The sequence below is a fragment of the Ooceraea biroi genome, chromosome 9, assembly GCF_003672135.1.
Source record: "Ooceraea biroi isolate clonal line C1 chromosome 9, Obir_v5.4, whole genome shotgun sequence".
NCBI classification, from domain to species: domain Eukaryota; kingdom Metazoa; phylum Arthropoda; class Insecta; order Hymenoptera; family Formicidae; genus Ooceraea; species Ooceraea biroi.
In genome coordinates, this window is record NC_039514.1 from 8,724,829 (window position 1) to 8,740,073 (window position 15,245).

Below are 15,245 nucleotides of genomic sequence, written 5' to 3' on the forward strand. Positions count from 1 at the left end.
TTCCGATAATTCATGTCGAACCCATTTCCCTTCTTTCTGAATTTTTCCCATTTCATGTAAATGTTTGGTAACTGTTGTACGATCAACATTTAATGCTCTGGCAAGTTCTGAAGTGGATTCTGTTGGATTTTCGTGCAATAATGCTTGCAAATCTGCATTTTCAAGCTTTCTTCGTTGTCCCGAGCGTTCTTTGTCCTTCACCACTTTTAAAGCGTCTAAACCAGTATTCACAGTCTTAATTGATGGGGCAGAATCACCATAAGTTTCCACAAGAATTCCATAACCGTCAGCCGCAGTTTTCTTTTGATTAAAAAACAAAAGCAACGCATGTCGAAAACGCTGTTTCGGAAGTTGCATTTTTACGATGATATAAACACGACTGTTATTGCATCTATTGCTATAATGCTACTAAATGTCATGGATAATGTCAAGACTGTAAGAAAGAACAGTTATCGGAAACAACTATTGGAACAAACTGACACTACAGCCATCTGTTGCAAAACCCTCAAAACTAAATCACACTCCTAATATAAGGGATACTGGCTGTTCTCCCGTTGCACATAACTCCTGCCTGCCTGTTTTTCCAGCAAACGCAATCGTTTAGTGCTGTGCATTGTGATTTGTAAATCAAATGCTAAGCTGAAAGATAGAATCATTAATGCATTCCGTATCGTTAGAAACCGTGGAAGGAGCAGCAAGCATTATCGTCATCGCGCGTCGCCGGATTGCAACACCGTCGCCAGCTTCGACAGCAGTTCCTCGGAGAGCCGAGGTGGTCTGAACCGGTACTACCGTCAAGCCTGGGAGAATCTGCACGAGACCACCGGTCACAAGACCAGTCATCCGCCGCTTCGTCGTAAGGAGACCCTGGATGAACCAGGATACCGAGAGAACTTCCGCGGTAACAACACCGAGCGTGACGGCTCGGAACTGGTCGTCAGCGACGTCGCCGCCTACCCATCGAGCAAGCACGCCAGCATCTCCGACAAGAAGCGTCACCACCATCATCATCACCACCACCATGGAAGCGCGACGCCCGACTGGAGACAGTCGCAGTCCCACCATAGATACTAAATGGGATGTTGAAACTGTAGAGCGGGCGAGAGCAAGTCTTTCGTTTGGAGCCACGTGTCCGCCAGATCGTCATCCACGCGCTCGTGGATGACGATCTGTGGGAGACGTAGGGTCCGTAGGGAACTGTTTGCAATTCGTCGCCGTCGCGGGTCAAGAGGTCTTCCTTGAACGAGGGAGCACAGCTAATCTTCCATTACTAAGTTGTATCTAGGATAATACTTTACGCACGAGACCGAGAACGCGCGCGCGAAAATAGCCAGGATAGAGCCTACCGTGTATCTCCCCGTTATACGTCATAAATTATTTATCGTCACTCTGTTGCGAAATGTAAATAAATAAATACGCCGTAGCTTAGGAGTACGAACGATGGATCGTTGCTCGTCGTTGTGTGTAAGGAGGGGCGGTAGGAGCCGGTCAGAGGAAATGCCAAAAAGCAGAAAAGTAATATATATATATATATATATATATATATAACATATACATAATAACGATCAAAAACACGGAGACGCAATATATAACGTAACGCATAAAGATAAGTACTGTAAGATCGGGTATCTAATCCTTTTAATCTATCTGAACATCTATCTGAGTGAGAGGATATCGGACAAAATTCGCATCCGCTATGGGTACCTTGGCCTCGCTTTACAAAAATTACTACGATTCCACAGAAAAACAGGATACTGCGCACGGGTATCGTTAAGGGAAGGCCGATGTTATCCATTTAGGAAATAAAAAAATACCGTGGTAACTGTATAATAATACGCATACGCGAGTAAACGAGGATACAGAGGCACACGGACTTCATCAGAGTACATGAGCACCTCATGAATTGTTATATTCTAGCTTATACATATATGCTACTACCAGGATTGTATCATAAAACACGTAAAAAACGCTTAACTGTCGTTGCTAGCTACTAAGCGTTTCTACCAAACTCACTGGAAATTAATATGTATTAGAAGAATTAATGCAGCTCTTGCAACAATATATCTTTATTTATTGACTGAGTAATTATACGCATGGTAATGCGGTGCACTCATTATTGCTATGACTCTATTCATCACGACAGATTACGATAGTGCCATTCGGGGGCAAATTTGGTCAGTGAGCCTGACCAACAGCTTTGTCACTTAACAATGGTACATAATGATGAATATTAGCGTATATCGTACGTATTACACATACATATATATATATATATATATATATATATATATTGTTAGAACTAATTTTCACATCATATAAACCTAGAATAAACGTATTTGTAGAAAAAAATGCATAACTATTCTTTCATCCCGCACAGAAGAGCGATAGAAAAAAAATCTCGTATCAGTCATGACGATATTAAAAAAGTAATAAAATAAAAGATAAATCGCAATAATTTTCTTCGAGCTTGTTCGTTCGTTCTCGATATAAAGCTACTCGTTAAACTGGAATTTTTCTTAATAGTTTGCATATTATTAATGACAAACATTGTTTATCCACATCATACGCTACGCAAAGAGATTCAATTGTTCAGCCACTGCTCGATCAGGCCTTTTATTTGTACCCTAGCCTGCTTCAACTGAGGCATATCCCGGTCTGACGGGGGATACATATTTGCACAATGCGCGGTGCCTTTGAATAAATAAAAATAATAATTTATATGCATTTAAAAACCGATAAATGTAGATGTACATCTGACTCACCGTCGATCACTTACCGTTTATGAAAATCGCAGGTGCCTGCGGATTGGAAGAGTGCGTCAGGCCCAAGACGTGCCAGGGATCGACGGAACCATGTACGAACACCACATTCGTCACTTCCAGATCCAATCCGCCGTACAAGATATTCCTTCGGGGAACGGCGATTTCCAATGTGTGCATGTTGAACCTGCAAGTGAATTCTCCGGTTATTTTACTGCACTAAATTATAATTGAGTAGAACAATTGAGAACAAACTTAGGCCCGAAGACGTCGACGCATTGCTGCGCGAAAAAGTCCACCGGGAAGGTATTGCTGAACAGTTTAGGGCGCGCGGTGGACGTCTGGAAGAATCCGAACTCCGTGCAAGTCTGGTACATCCACTGGCGACCTGCAAATATTATTTGCGACTTGCCGGATCAGTCAAATGTCCTTAATTGATAATTAATAATTAATTTAAATTACCTCCTTCCGCTTGCTCGCTGGCCCAGGTGACATTTCGGAGCTCATGAATCATCTTGGCGTATCTGTAATCCAAACATTTCTCCTCGGTAGCAGTCAGCAGCAGGTTGTTGATGTGAGCAAGCCGATCGATGGGCATTCCTATCTTCTCGTCCGTCATTACATCGCATACGGTTTCAATGGTGATGTTCGCAGTCCGCGAGCTGCGCCGATTGTCCTTGTTGTACTGCACGATGTTGGCGAAGTTACTTGCTAACGTTTCGTACAGGTTGGCGATGTCCACCTTCTTCGTGTATCCGGGGTCGATTGGATCGCACAATCTGTCGAACATAACTCATGAGTATGTAATGGTATGTAACGATCGCTGCTCTGAATCTTGAGAACTCACTTGAATATATTTGCAATCTTCTGTTGCCCAGCAACGTGATGCAGCAGTATGTGGAATTGCCTGTTACCTTCCTGCACTGCGTCCACGCACTGCTGGGAGTATTCTTTCAGAGCGTTCTCGACAACGACATAATATTCTGCAACGTAAAATTGTTAATTGTTGAGACCCGTGTTAAATATAAAATTAAAATATTAAATTTATAAAATAAAATATTAAAAAAATAAAAATTAGCTGTAATCGTGTCACCTTGAAAATCAATTTCCAGTAGCAACGGTCCACTGGAAGACACAGCTCCGTGCACCAAGTGTGCGTACTTAACGCGCATCCAAGCGGCCAGAGATCCACCGTACGATCCTCCGAATGCAATCCATTTTGTACCCTTCGGGAACTTATATCCAACGTTAATTTGTTCAATGAAGTTCGCCACGTCCGCCAATGCTAATTCTGAGCTCAATAAACCCAGATTTTTTACGCTAAGATCTCTGCAAGTATTTGAAACGTGCTGTAAATTTTTTCATGTTTTTACTTTCTTCCATTTAAATGCCGATATTCCACTCACGGAGTAGGATGACTCTTTCCGTAATAACGATGCTCCAGGTAGAAGCACATAGCTCCGAACTCTTTGGCGTATTCGATCCACTGACCCTCTACCATCCACTTGGGGTCTATGAAACCCTCGGCGCCAATCATTAAAAATATTGGGCCATTGGGTTTATAATAGTCAGAGTTCACGAAGTATCTCTAGGAAGAGGTAATTACGTGCAAGATTATTAAGAAAAAAAGTAAATCGCTTAACAAAAGTGATTTAAAAGCATGATAATATATAATGAATGTTAACAACTTTAATTGTACCTACCTGTTTCCAGACACGATTGTTAAATGGACTGAAGTGGTCGAACTCTTGTGTAAACCACTGCTCCTTAGGAAGCTCATCGTCAGAAGATAGCTCTTTTAAATTGTCGTATCTACTTCGACCTCTCATAAAAGTACGCCATCCCGTACTAACGCTTATGATGCCCAATAAGGCCGACAATAACAGTAGGAATCTCATGTTAAAGCCGCTGGTGGACACGTTATTAAAATGCACTTCTGTAAGAATTTAAGATGTAACTTGCATCAAAGAGAAATACACGTAACTTACAGACTGAAACTGTATTGACCGTTATGCGCATTTTATACGTTTTATCACCACTGATAAGAATATTTCGCCGAACCCGAGTGTCATAGTTCATACATGATTGTTTTTGTTGCACAAATCTACCGAGCGATAACACGTTGCGAAAAAAAAAAAAAAACGAAACGTGCGTCAATTACGCGTATTAATAATTGCGGATAAAACGAGGCAATAATTACACGTAAATTTGAATCCCCAACAGCTGACGAGTCGTGATGAATGAGTGAATTGTGAATCGTGAATTGCAGTGAATTGTGTTGTGTCGAGTTGTATTGTATCACTTCCTCATGTTTTTGGTTAAAAACAGCGGAGGCCAGTGGAGGCTCGCGGCGGAAGGTTTTCGAACTAGATCCATTTAACCGCGAGTAATGGGTCCGCCGTCAACAAGTTCTGGCAAGAGAAATCTCCCGATCGGCCTCGAGTCGGGCATAAATTCATTTTCCAGTCGTGTTATTCGCTAACAAGCGCGGACTGCAAAAGGAGCCTCTTTTTTCGATAAGGCGATTAGACATCGGACGAGATAAAGGTTCGTTATCAAGTGTTGCGTACAAAGCAGCACGTTGGTTATCAACTCCGCTCGCGATTCCGATTCTGAAACGCTGCGGGAAATCTCGGTTAGCATCTCGGCTCGGTTCAATTGGCGGCTCGATTAATAGAACTCGCGATGACGCCGGCAAAGTGCTTCTCGGTAGTCGCGGACTCCCACCGCCGGTTAAGTTGCTCAAATAGTTTTATCTCGCCGTCGATTAAATATTTATCGTCGCGGTGAGCACACACGGCAGCAGTTGGAGCGTTTGATCGGCCGCCGCCGACAAAGTCCCTTGATTCGTTATAAATGTCGTTTATAACCTCGCTCGGGCTTTAGATCGGTCCGGGTGGGTGCCGAGGTGGTTTCGTTTTGTACAACGCTCTCTGTCTTTCAGTATACAATGTTCTGTTTACTGTCCGATCTTTTCTCTTCCATTGTCTGCCTTGGTGCTGATTGTCGAAATTTTTCTTGCAGATTTTAGTGGAATTACAGTGTACGAGGCAGCATGAAGTTCGCGGAGCATCTGTCCGCACATATCACGCCCGAGTGGCGGAAGCAGTACATCAGCTATGAGGTACAAACTGATTCTGTGCATCGCGTACATTTTACGTGTCTAAATTTATGTTACACCAATACAGCAACGAGTGTACATACATACATGCTTCTAAAAGATCTCAGCTGCCGTATATTATTGCAGACCGACTTAGGAATTTTTGACTTTGCAGGAAATGAAGGCAATGCTGTACACAGCGGTGGAGGAAGCTCCGTCAGATGAGAGTGTGGAGCCAGAAGTGATATCGCGCCACTTTGCGTCCTTCGACGAGGTGTTTTTTACATTCTGCGATCGCGAATTAAAGAAGATTAATACATTTTACTCAGGTACGTGTGTCCCTTGGCACTAGAATCCCGCTTCGTAGTTCTCCAACATTTCCAATAATTATTTCACGACTGCTGTCAACCTTTTCCACAGAGAAATTAGCAGAGGCGACGCGTAAGTACGCAGCTCTGCAAAGCGAGCTGAAAACTGCAGTGGAGCTCCAGCAGGGCAGCGGGAAGAACAAGGGGAAGAGTAGCGCCAAGCCAATCTTGCCTGCCAGGAAGCTCAGGGATCTGAAGCTTGCGTTCTCGGAATTTTACCTCTCTCTGATCCTCTTGCAGAACTATCAGAACCTCAATCATACCGGATTCCGCAAAATCCTGAAGAAACACGACAAGGTATATCTTTCACCGTTCTACGATTTCAAGTTCCGATGATTTTAATTGCTCCGCAGTTTGTTTAACTTTAGAAACTGCAATTCTAATTTCATTTTATTTTATTTCATTATCGTTTCACGTATCTTCCTGTAAACAAAATAATTATTTAATAAATATATTTATTTTCTCTTAAATAACTATTTATTTGTTAATATTACATGATGTTTTTTTAGCTATTGTCAGTTGATACTGGTACAAAATGGAGAGTCGAGTGCGTAGAAACGTCGCACTTTTTCACGTCCAAGGACATAGACAAACTGATACAGGAGACAGAGGCCACAGTGACGAACGATCTCGAGGGGGGAGATCGGCAACGTGCCATGAAACGTCTTCGCGTGCCACCGCTCGGCGAGCACCAGAGTCCGTGGACGACTTTCAAAGTCGGCCTCTTCTCCGGCAGCTTCATTATCCTGGCGATCGCGGTTGTTCTTTCGGGTGCGTAGCCATACGTCGTAACATATTCGCAGCCGCGCAACTGCATATTCAAAATCCGCTTCCAGCCGTCTTCCATGACAGCGGGGAGAACCTGAAGATCGCATTCAGGCTGTTCCGAGGCCCCTTCCTCATCATCGAGTTCCTGTTCCTGATCGGAATCAACGTCTACGGGTGGAGGTCCTCCGGCGTGAACCACGTGCTGATATTCGAGCTGGATCCGCGGAACCACCTCTCGGAGCAGCACCTCATGGAGCTGGCCGCTATCCTCGGCGTTATCTGGACACTCGGCCTGCTGAGCTTCTTGTACAGTACCAGCTTGAGCATTCCGCCGTACATGAATCCGCTGGGACTCGTCTGCATCATGCTGGCTTTCCTGCTCAATCCGTTCAAGATTTTCCGCTACGAGGCGCGTTTGTGGCTGCTGAAAATCACGGTAAGTGCAAGTCGCGTAGCTTAGCCACGCGGACAGCGAAGAAAAGCGGCGAAGGCGGAGCGTTATTTAATCCCCCGCGATACTCCAGGGACGTGTCTTGATATCGCCGTTCGCGTACGTCAATTTTGCCGACTTCTGGCTGGCGGACCAGTTCAACAGCCTGGCGACCGCGTTCCTGGACTTCCACTTTTTGATATGCTTTTACATTACGAACGGCAACTGGTTGAGGGCGGGCGACACCACGCAGTGCATGTCTGGCTCGCTTATCGTCAGGCCTATCGTGAATTGTTTGCCGGCGTGGTTCCGCTTCGCGCAGTGCATCCGTCGCTTTCGCGACTCCAAGGAGGTGTTCCCGCACCTGGTGAACGCCGGGAAGTACTCCACGACCTTCCTCGTGGTCATAACTAATACCTTCTTCGTGGTTCACTCGGGTACGTTTCTTTTTTTATTTCTTTTTATTTAAATGTCGAACCTGAAGGACGCTAAAGGGATATGTTGTGTCCTCAGCGGAATACAAAAATCACTGGGAGAACCCATGGTTGTGGATGTGGGTCGTTAGTTGCCTTATCAATTCGATATACTCGTACACGTGGGATCTTAAGATGGATTGGGGCCTTCTAGACAGCAACGCCGGCGAGAATCGATTTCTGCGCGAGGAGGTAGTCTACTCGGCAGCTGTAAGTATGATGTAACGTGTAGACTCGATGTACATACATACACTGCGAGGTATTATATTTGTTATAATTTTACATGTATGTTTCAGTGGTTTTATTACTTTGCAATAATAGAAGACTTTATACTGCGGTTCGCGTGGATCGCGAGTTTCATTCTCGTCGAGTGCGGATACATCTCCAGCGACTTGATGACCTCCGTGGTAGCTCCTCTCGAGGTTTTCAGGTATTACATATAATTATTATAATTTTATAATTTAATTAATATAATTATAATTTTTACTGCGACTCAAATTCTCTAGCGAGCCTCTCTTTACCTTCCTCGCACGCGCGCGTTGATTATTTTCAGACGATTTGTATGGAACTTCTTCCGGTTGGAGAACGAGCACTTGAACAACTGCGGTAAATTCCGAGCGGTGCGCGACATCTCGATAGCGCCGATAGAGAGCTCCGATCAGACGCAGATCCTGCGCATGATGGATGACGAGAACGGTGTACTTAACAGAGGCAAGCGCAAGAGCGGCGGTAAGAAGCAGAGCAACACGAAGGAGGAGAAGCGAGCGCTGCTGAAGGAGGAGACCATAGACGTCGATATATCGAACGCCAGTTGAACGTAACGTTTGTAAGATTTTTATATATTGTCTATGAAATTATATACCCGGGTATATATACTTGTATATAAGTAACGTGTATTATGTATATATACAATATTCTTTTTTATTTTTAATTTACTACAATATAATAATTGAGACCATGGGCGCCCGGAGTGAGGGGCAAGGAGGGGCGGTTGTCCCTCCCTGGAATCGAAAAATTGCAATGTTAAAATTCTAAATCATAAACAAAAAAAATTTCATAAATAAATAATACACATAAATCATATATCTGATATAATTTCGAAATAAAAATTTTCCTTTCGTTTTTTACTCGAGTCTCCTATCTTTCGAGGAATCTTAAGGTTTTGCCCCCCCTTGCATTTTTTCTGCGGGCGCCCATGATTGAGACCATCTGAAGCTGGTACTTGGCTGGTATTTAGAGACGAGAGAGATAACGTGCACACATATTTGATTTCGCTACACAGCACAGACGATTATCGCGCGGCTTTAGGTGCTAGAGATTTCGAGATCGTTAATCGAGTGCCTTTTTCGTATTATTCTTGTATAAAATACTGCAAGCGAGTTGTAAGATACCCTAGTCCGCACCGAGAGTCTTCCAGTACACGAAAGCACGTAATTACCAAAAGCTTGGACAACGAATAGCTTCGCGAGTTTGACCGATCCGGGCGCATAGAGGAATGTAATATATTTGATATGTATCTGCTCCATGAAGCAGACCATCATATCGATTGTAGATGCGAGTATACAGTGACTTTATTGGCTGTACCGTTACCAAATCTTTTTCTAAGCGCTATTTTTTAATAGTAGAAAACCTGTACCAATAGTTAAGTTAGCGTTGAAGGTAGAATGATGCTGCAAAATTGGCGCGACTTGATTCGATCACGTTATTACGCTCACGACGCGAGTGATATTAAACGTATGCTAATACTAGAGGCTGTTATAGTATGTACCGTTTTATATGTGCTGAGGATGATTGTAGCACTCGTGTGTATTTTATATGCAGTCATATTGAAGATTATACAAGATACGAAACTCTTTGGCAAGAGCAGATGCACCGTTTGCGAAAGCTAGACATATCTAATTTATTAATATTCGTATTATAACGTGATGATGATTGGATAACAGTATTTCGTATTATCGTTATCGAACTAGTTCCCATAAAAATCCCAGACCATATTTTATTAAGTTTAATTTAGAAACAGTTAAAGATATAAGAGCAAATACTTCTCTAGTGAAAGTAGGCTGATGCTTTCAGTTGTCGTACATTTAAGAGTACCCTCGCTCTCAATGGGGTGTGTGTGTGTGTGTGTGTGTGTGTGTGTGTGTGTGTGTGTGTGTGTGTGTGTGTGTGTGTGGTGTGTGTGTGTGTGTGTGTGTGTGTGTGTGTGGTGTGGAGAGAGAGAGAGAGAGAGAGAGAGAGAGAGAGAGAATAGACATGCATATTGTGTCGTATTACTTATACGAAATTTACAAATACTTTAATATAATTACAGTAATATTATGTTACTGGAAATAGTAATGAAAGACTAATATACAATATTTTCCATTAATTTTCTAAAACCTTGAATGTATGGTGCGTGCGTGCGTGCGTGCGTGTGTGTGTGCACACGCAGATTTTTATATTAAGTCCACAATTTATACATTGTACACGTAAGCTATAAATATAAAGTGCACCTTTGTGCGTGAATACTATGTATTTATTTCCTTGCACTTAATTACACTCACAGTGTACTCGTACATGCACGTGCAAAAACAATATCTTGTGTGTGGTCAACGAATAGCAATACGCAGATGTAAATTTCATATGTCGTATTCCGTTTTTAATTGTGATGTCATTAAATGCTTTAATGATTTTATAGAAATTTTCTTTTGTATGAACGATCGGAATCGCGGAGGTATGAACATTGAATATTTTTATATTTTATATACATATATTTGTATTTCTACATTCTATACAATAACCGTGAAAGTATATCTGAACATTTTGCAACGTATGCATTAGCGTGTATGATTATGTGCATTATTGTTTTACTGATTGCTTATGTAAAATGTATATAATTTTTTGGCTAATAAAATCAATAAGTTACATCTTGTTATAAACAAATTATGCTGTTGTCCTTATTTCCCGTATTTCTTTTATTCTCTATCCTACCCTTTACATGTGTTCCTCAATACCATTTTTTAATCTTTATTTAAATTCTTTAACGTTAAACTTAAGGAATAAAAAACGATGCAAAAATATAAAGAACGCATAATATTTATTATCACGCTTTTAATATTAATTATTATTTATTACTCTAATAATAGAGTGAAAAATAAGACGGTGCTACGGGACGTTCACCTAAAATAATGAACGTTTGCACGTAAAACTAACAAAACTAAACAATTTTGGCTTTAAGAACATAGTCTTAACCCTAAAGAATCAAAATATGTCATAAAAGTGTATAGAATATTCCTAATTATGTTTATAAATTATTAATGTAGCATGTAATTATACGGAGGAAGAAAGGTTACGTTTGTACTATGCGAATCGTGCGATTGAGCTGCACGAAAATCTCGAAAATGGAAGTATTAGGAGCAGGCTAGCAGAATAGCGATGGAAGTGGCACAAAACTCCTCGACACTGTCGGTAACTATATCGACTGTGTGATTACCGACTGTGTAATTACCGACCTAATAGTTGGTGACGTTACCGACAGTATCGAGAAGATTTGTGACACTTCCTTCGCTATTCTGTCAGCCTGCTCCTGATACTTCCATTTTCGAGATTTTCGACAGCTCAACCGGACGATTTCCTTAGTACGAACGTAACCTTTTTTCTTTCGCATTATTACACGCTACATTAATGTATTATACAATATAAACCTGCGTACCTTCTTGCGTATTGTAAACTTTAAAACATGAGAAAAGGATTAATTGGCAAAAATTAATACAAATCTTTGTCTAAGCTACCTTTTTCATATCTTTTTCATCACAATATGATTAATATGATATTAACGATATAAACGTGGAATTAATGTTGCCGCTGCGTGAATAGTTAAAATGTACGGATGTAGAAAACGGATAAGAAACACATATGTGCATATGCTTTTCGCAAGAGTGGAAGTAATTTAAAGGTAAACACATTTATCGTGATTGACATTGGAATTGTCTTTAGAAATATTGAGATTATTCGACGTTACAATGTTTACTAACCAAAAGTGCCAACGACACACTTTGCTGGACTTTGCTGGACTGAAATGACAGATATTTATATGATATATTTCATTGTAATTACTCTCTTTATTTTAACAAAATGATAGTGGCAAAATGATGGCGAACGTACATTATGGGACATAATATTCGCTCTCTTCAGAAAGTCATTCACAATTATAGGGTAGTAAAAAATAAAAATATGTTTATTTAATCTTCATATAAGTATAAAATGTATATTTCGAACGGATAGACTAGGGTACAATTAACCCAGATAACACAAACACTTTCTATGAACATTCAATGAACATGCGTCGAGAATATTAAGAATATTCTAAAAATGTACTAGAAGACATTCTATGAATCTACATAAAATGTTGAAATGAGACCAATTTAAATATTCTAGATAGATCCAAAGAATATTCTTTAGCATATTTCAAGAATATTCATAGAAGCTGTTTAGTACAATCTAAAGAACATTTACAGAATATTCTACAATTGAATTATATTCGGGCTGCGTTCTTCCAAAAGTCACTGTCAGTACTGAAAATCTATAGTGTATGTCACATGTACTTATATAGTATAATATATAGTATACGTGACATAAACTATAGATTTCCAGTACTGACAGTGAATTTTGGGACGCAGCCTTAATGAAAACAACAAAATATGTTTTATCATATACATATAATAAAAATAGTTATGATATAGGATAGATTGCAATTGATTATTTATAATATATGTATATATAAATTCACAACTAAATTAGTATATTACAACTTATGTATAGGATGACTTATATATAACATGATGAAACATATTTTGATGTTATTTTTTATCTTTTTTTATCAACATATGTATTTGCATCTAACTGATCAATGATGGAAAAATAAATATAATTTATATACATAGTATATGCTTCAAACATGAACACTTGAACACTTGCGAAATGAACACTATATATGAACACGTAAAATAATTTGTCGCCAATTTGCGTATGGTAATTCGCCAGTGCTCCACGTGAAAGTGAAACGAAAAAGAGATTAGGTTATGAGTTGGTATTTCCTGTGCTTTCTGAACGCCATCTACATTTTCAATACATTTGAATATTCTGTGAACATTTATAGAATATGTAAAGGATATATATTCGTATTGCTGATATTTTAAATGTTGTGGGCAGATTTATAGACTATTCTTTATAAATAAGGATATTCTACAAATGTGTATGGATGATTTCTTTGAGAATATTCTCAAAGAAGTATATTCGAAGCTATATAGAATATTCATAGAATGTTGTGTGTTATCTGGGAACGTATCTACAATCACGTACGCTTTTTACATGTGCGGATTCGCGTTCGTTGTACTCTGCCTCTCAGTGCTGCCGAAGGCTTCTCTATCCTTTGTTATTTTCGACTGCCTCTCTCCGAAATAATACTAAGCCTCTCTCCAATACAATAGCCGATCATTTGTCCTAGCCTTATGTATCTCGTGTATCGCACGTATCATAACATACATTGATACATTAGATCAAAATTATTTCACACAAAATGATTGTTATAAACTATATTTTAGACAACTTTTGCTAAATAATTTATATAAATATATAGCTTTGCCTTATTCTTAAAACACATGTATTTCGTAATTAAACTTTAAGTTCGACCTCAATTACTATTTATAACACACGTACATCTCTATCCCAAAATCAAAACTAGTTTGAAAAATACACATATAAAACACGTTAAATAGCGCAAGCTGATATTAGCCCATTATAAATAAACATTTATGTATAAAATTCCAAGAAATCGCGTATTTTGAAGGAGACATAATAAATTATAGAAGATATTAATTGACAAAAAAACTACGAGTTCTTCAAGATTCATACATTTTCGCTCTTTCAAGATACAGTTTAAAATATATTATAATTTGCGAATATAGTATACAATATGCTCATCGATTGACAAATAGGATTTTAATGTGAGTTAACAGTCAAAATAGAAAACGGAGTAATAATTGAAAATAATGCGTCCGTTTCATATTCGCACATAGACTTGTCGCACGCTCAAATTTCAAATAAGCCAAATGGAACTTTAAATTATAGAAAAAATCTGCTTCAATAATGAATATAAGTTTTTATAGTAACGACGCGCGGATTTATAATCGATGAAAGTATTCGCACGAAAAGAATAATACAATTTCATAACTCCACACGCACGACGCCTATGCTAAATTGATTGACATATTGCATTGAGACATACGTTTGACATTATACGACATACCGAATTTAATTTAATTTTGTAATATACAGAATTTAATTATACAACATATCGAAAAGACTTGATTTTTTTACACAAAAACACGCAATTGTTTATATTGCTAATCTTCATCATCAATATCACCATAATCATAATCATTAGCATAATCGCCGTTTAATTTCTTACAGTTCCGTGCACGTTGCAGCAACATGATATGGATGGAATTGTGTATAAGCTGTTTTTGGCGGCTGTATATTTCGTTCATGATACCAACAATGACATCTGGTAAATTATATATATTAAAAGCAAGTAATCTTTTTGGTGACCACAACTGTGTTCTAATCGTGTTGAAGAGAAAATAGTCGCACGGTGACAAATCCGGAGAATAGGGTGGCTGAGATAAAACACACACTTGTTTCTCAGCCCAAAATTTGCGTACATCGATGGTGTCAAGTGATCGATCAAGCAACAAATAAAACCTTGGTATTTATTCTGGCTCCTCACCTCCATATTTTGACCTATAGGAAATGATATACTGCCACACATACGACATACGTCTAGACCATTCATCTTCATCTTCTTCTATCGTACTTGTCGTACAGCATTCCTGATATAGGATGCCTCCCGAATCGTAGAAACAAAGAAACGGCAACACCTGTACATCAACTTGCTCCTGTCTCTACATTCTTAGTGTGTATGATGAGTGCGGCGTTACGGGTTTGGAAAACCATAGTTTGCATCCAACGATAAGTGTATCCAGGAATTTGGGATTTATCTTGCACGTGTCAATAATAATGTCCGTGCAATGATCGTAGCGTGCCTGCTTCTGTTCTCTCGTTAGCGTGCGTGGCACGACATGGCCATACATTTCAGTTTTATTAATTTCGGTCAAAACGGTTTTAAGCTCAAAGTCATTTTGGGAAACTGTAGCAATAAACCATGCAAATGACGTATTGCGAGCATGAACTTTACTTCGGACTTCGGCGACTTTGTCTTTAACAGTATTGTAACCACGAACACTGGTATAGATGTTTTCTTGACCCTGTGTAAAAGCCATGTACCAGGATTTAATCGTTTTGTATGAC

General features: G+C 39.6%; 3 protein-coding genes across 6 annotated transcripts in view; 2 read left to right on the forward strand and 1 right to left on the reverse strand.

Annotated features, from left to right (window-relative positions):
- LOC105278999 overlaps positions 1-1,905 on the forward strand; it is a 40,077-nt gene extending 38,172 nt beyond the window's left edge. The window contains exon 13 of the mRNA XM_026972638.1: positions 678-1,905. Within this exon, the coding sequence (XP_026828439.1) occupies positions 678-1,074 (397 nt within the window). The 3' untranslated portion in view covers positions 1,075-1,905. The remainder of the gene's footprint in view (positions 1-677) is intronic.
- Positions 1,906-2,052: 147 nt separating this feature from the next.
- On the reverse strand, positions 2,053-5,088 carry LOC105279001 (putative serine protease F56F10.1). Of its 4 annotated transcripts, none has more exons than XM_020031542.2 (9): positions 4,962-5,088; positions 4,463-4,695; positions 4,166-4,347; positions 3,853-4,088; positions 3,607-3,742; positions 3,222-3,538; positions 3,015-3,147; positions 2,777-2,946; positions 2,053-2,691 (listed from the first exon to the last, which is right to left on the reverse strand). In XM_020031542.2, exons 2-9 carry the CDS (start codon positions 4,655-4,657, stop codon positions 2,582-2,584), a joined length of 1,479 nt encoding a protein of 492 aa, XP_019887101.1. In that variant the 5' UTR covers positions 4,658-4,695; positions 4,962-5,088; the 3' UTR covers positions 2,053-2,581. The 4 variants fall into 4 exon arrangements, with proteins under 4 accessions (XP_019887101.1, XP_011336787.1, XP_011336786.1 ...); XM_011338485.3 differs by having other exon boundaries at positions 4,463-4,692; positions 4,960-5,088; XM_011338484.3 differs by lacking the exon at positions 4,962-5,088 and adding an exon at positions 4,752-4,942.
- A 66-nt stretch (positions 5,089-5,154) lies between these two features.
- Positions 5,155-10,820, forward strand: LOC105279000 (xenotropic and polytropic retrovirus receptor 1 homolog). The gene is made up of 11 exons (XM_026972192.1): positions 5,155-5,306; positions 5,784-5,883; positions 6,035-6,188; positions 6,280-6,524; positions 6,737-6,998; positions 7,064-7,431; positions 7,520-7,862; positions 7,939-8,108; positions 8,195-8,328; positions 8,452-10,071; positions 10,129-10,820. Exons 2-10 carry the CDS (start codon positions 5,815-5,817, stop codon positions 8,711-8,713), a joined length of 2,007 nt encoding a protein of 668 aa, XP_026827993.1. The 5' UTR covers positions 5,155-5,306; positions 5,784-5,814; the 3' UTR covers positions 8,714-10,071; positions 10,129-10,820.
- The last annotated feature ends 4,425 nt before the right edge of the window (positions 10,821-15,245 follow it).

Bases quoted from the DNA above. Each gene is read 5' to 3' on its own strand.
- LOC105279001 (XM_020031542.2), bottom strand. From the start codon at position 4,657: ATGAGATTCCTACTGTTATTGTCGGCCTTATTGGGCATCATAAGCGTT. The intron at 3,539-3,606 runs GTGAGTTCTCAA...TATGTTCGACAG, and splicing joins AAGATTGCAAATATATTCAA to ATTGTGCGATCCAATCGACC. The intron at 2,947-3,014 runs GTTTGTTCTCAA...ATTCACTTGCAG, and splicing joins GTCGACGTCTTCGGGCCTAA to GTTCAACATGCACACATTGG.
- LOC105279000 (XM_026972192.1), top strand. From the start codon at position 5,815: ATGAAGTTCGCGGAGCATCTGTCCGCACATATCACGCCCGAGTGGCGG. The intron at 7,863-7,938 runs GTACGTTTCTTT...TTGTGTCCTCAG, and splicing joins CTTCTTCGTGGTTCACTCGG to CGGAATACAAAAATCACTGG. The intron at 8,109-8,194 runs GTAAGTATGATG...TGTATGTTTCAG, and splicing joins AGGTAGTCTACTCGGCAGCT to TGGTTTTATTACTTTGCAAT.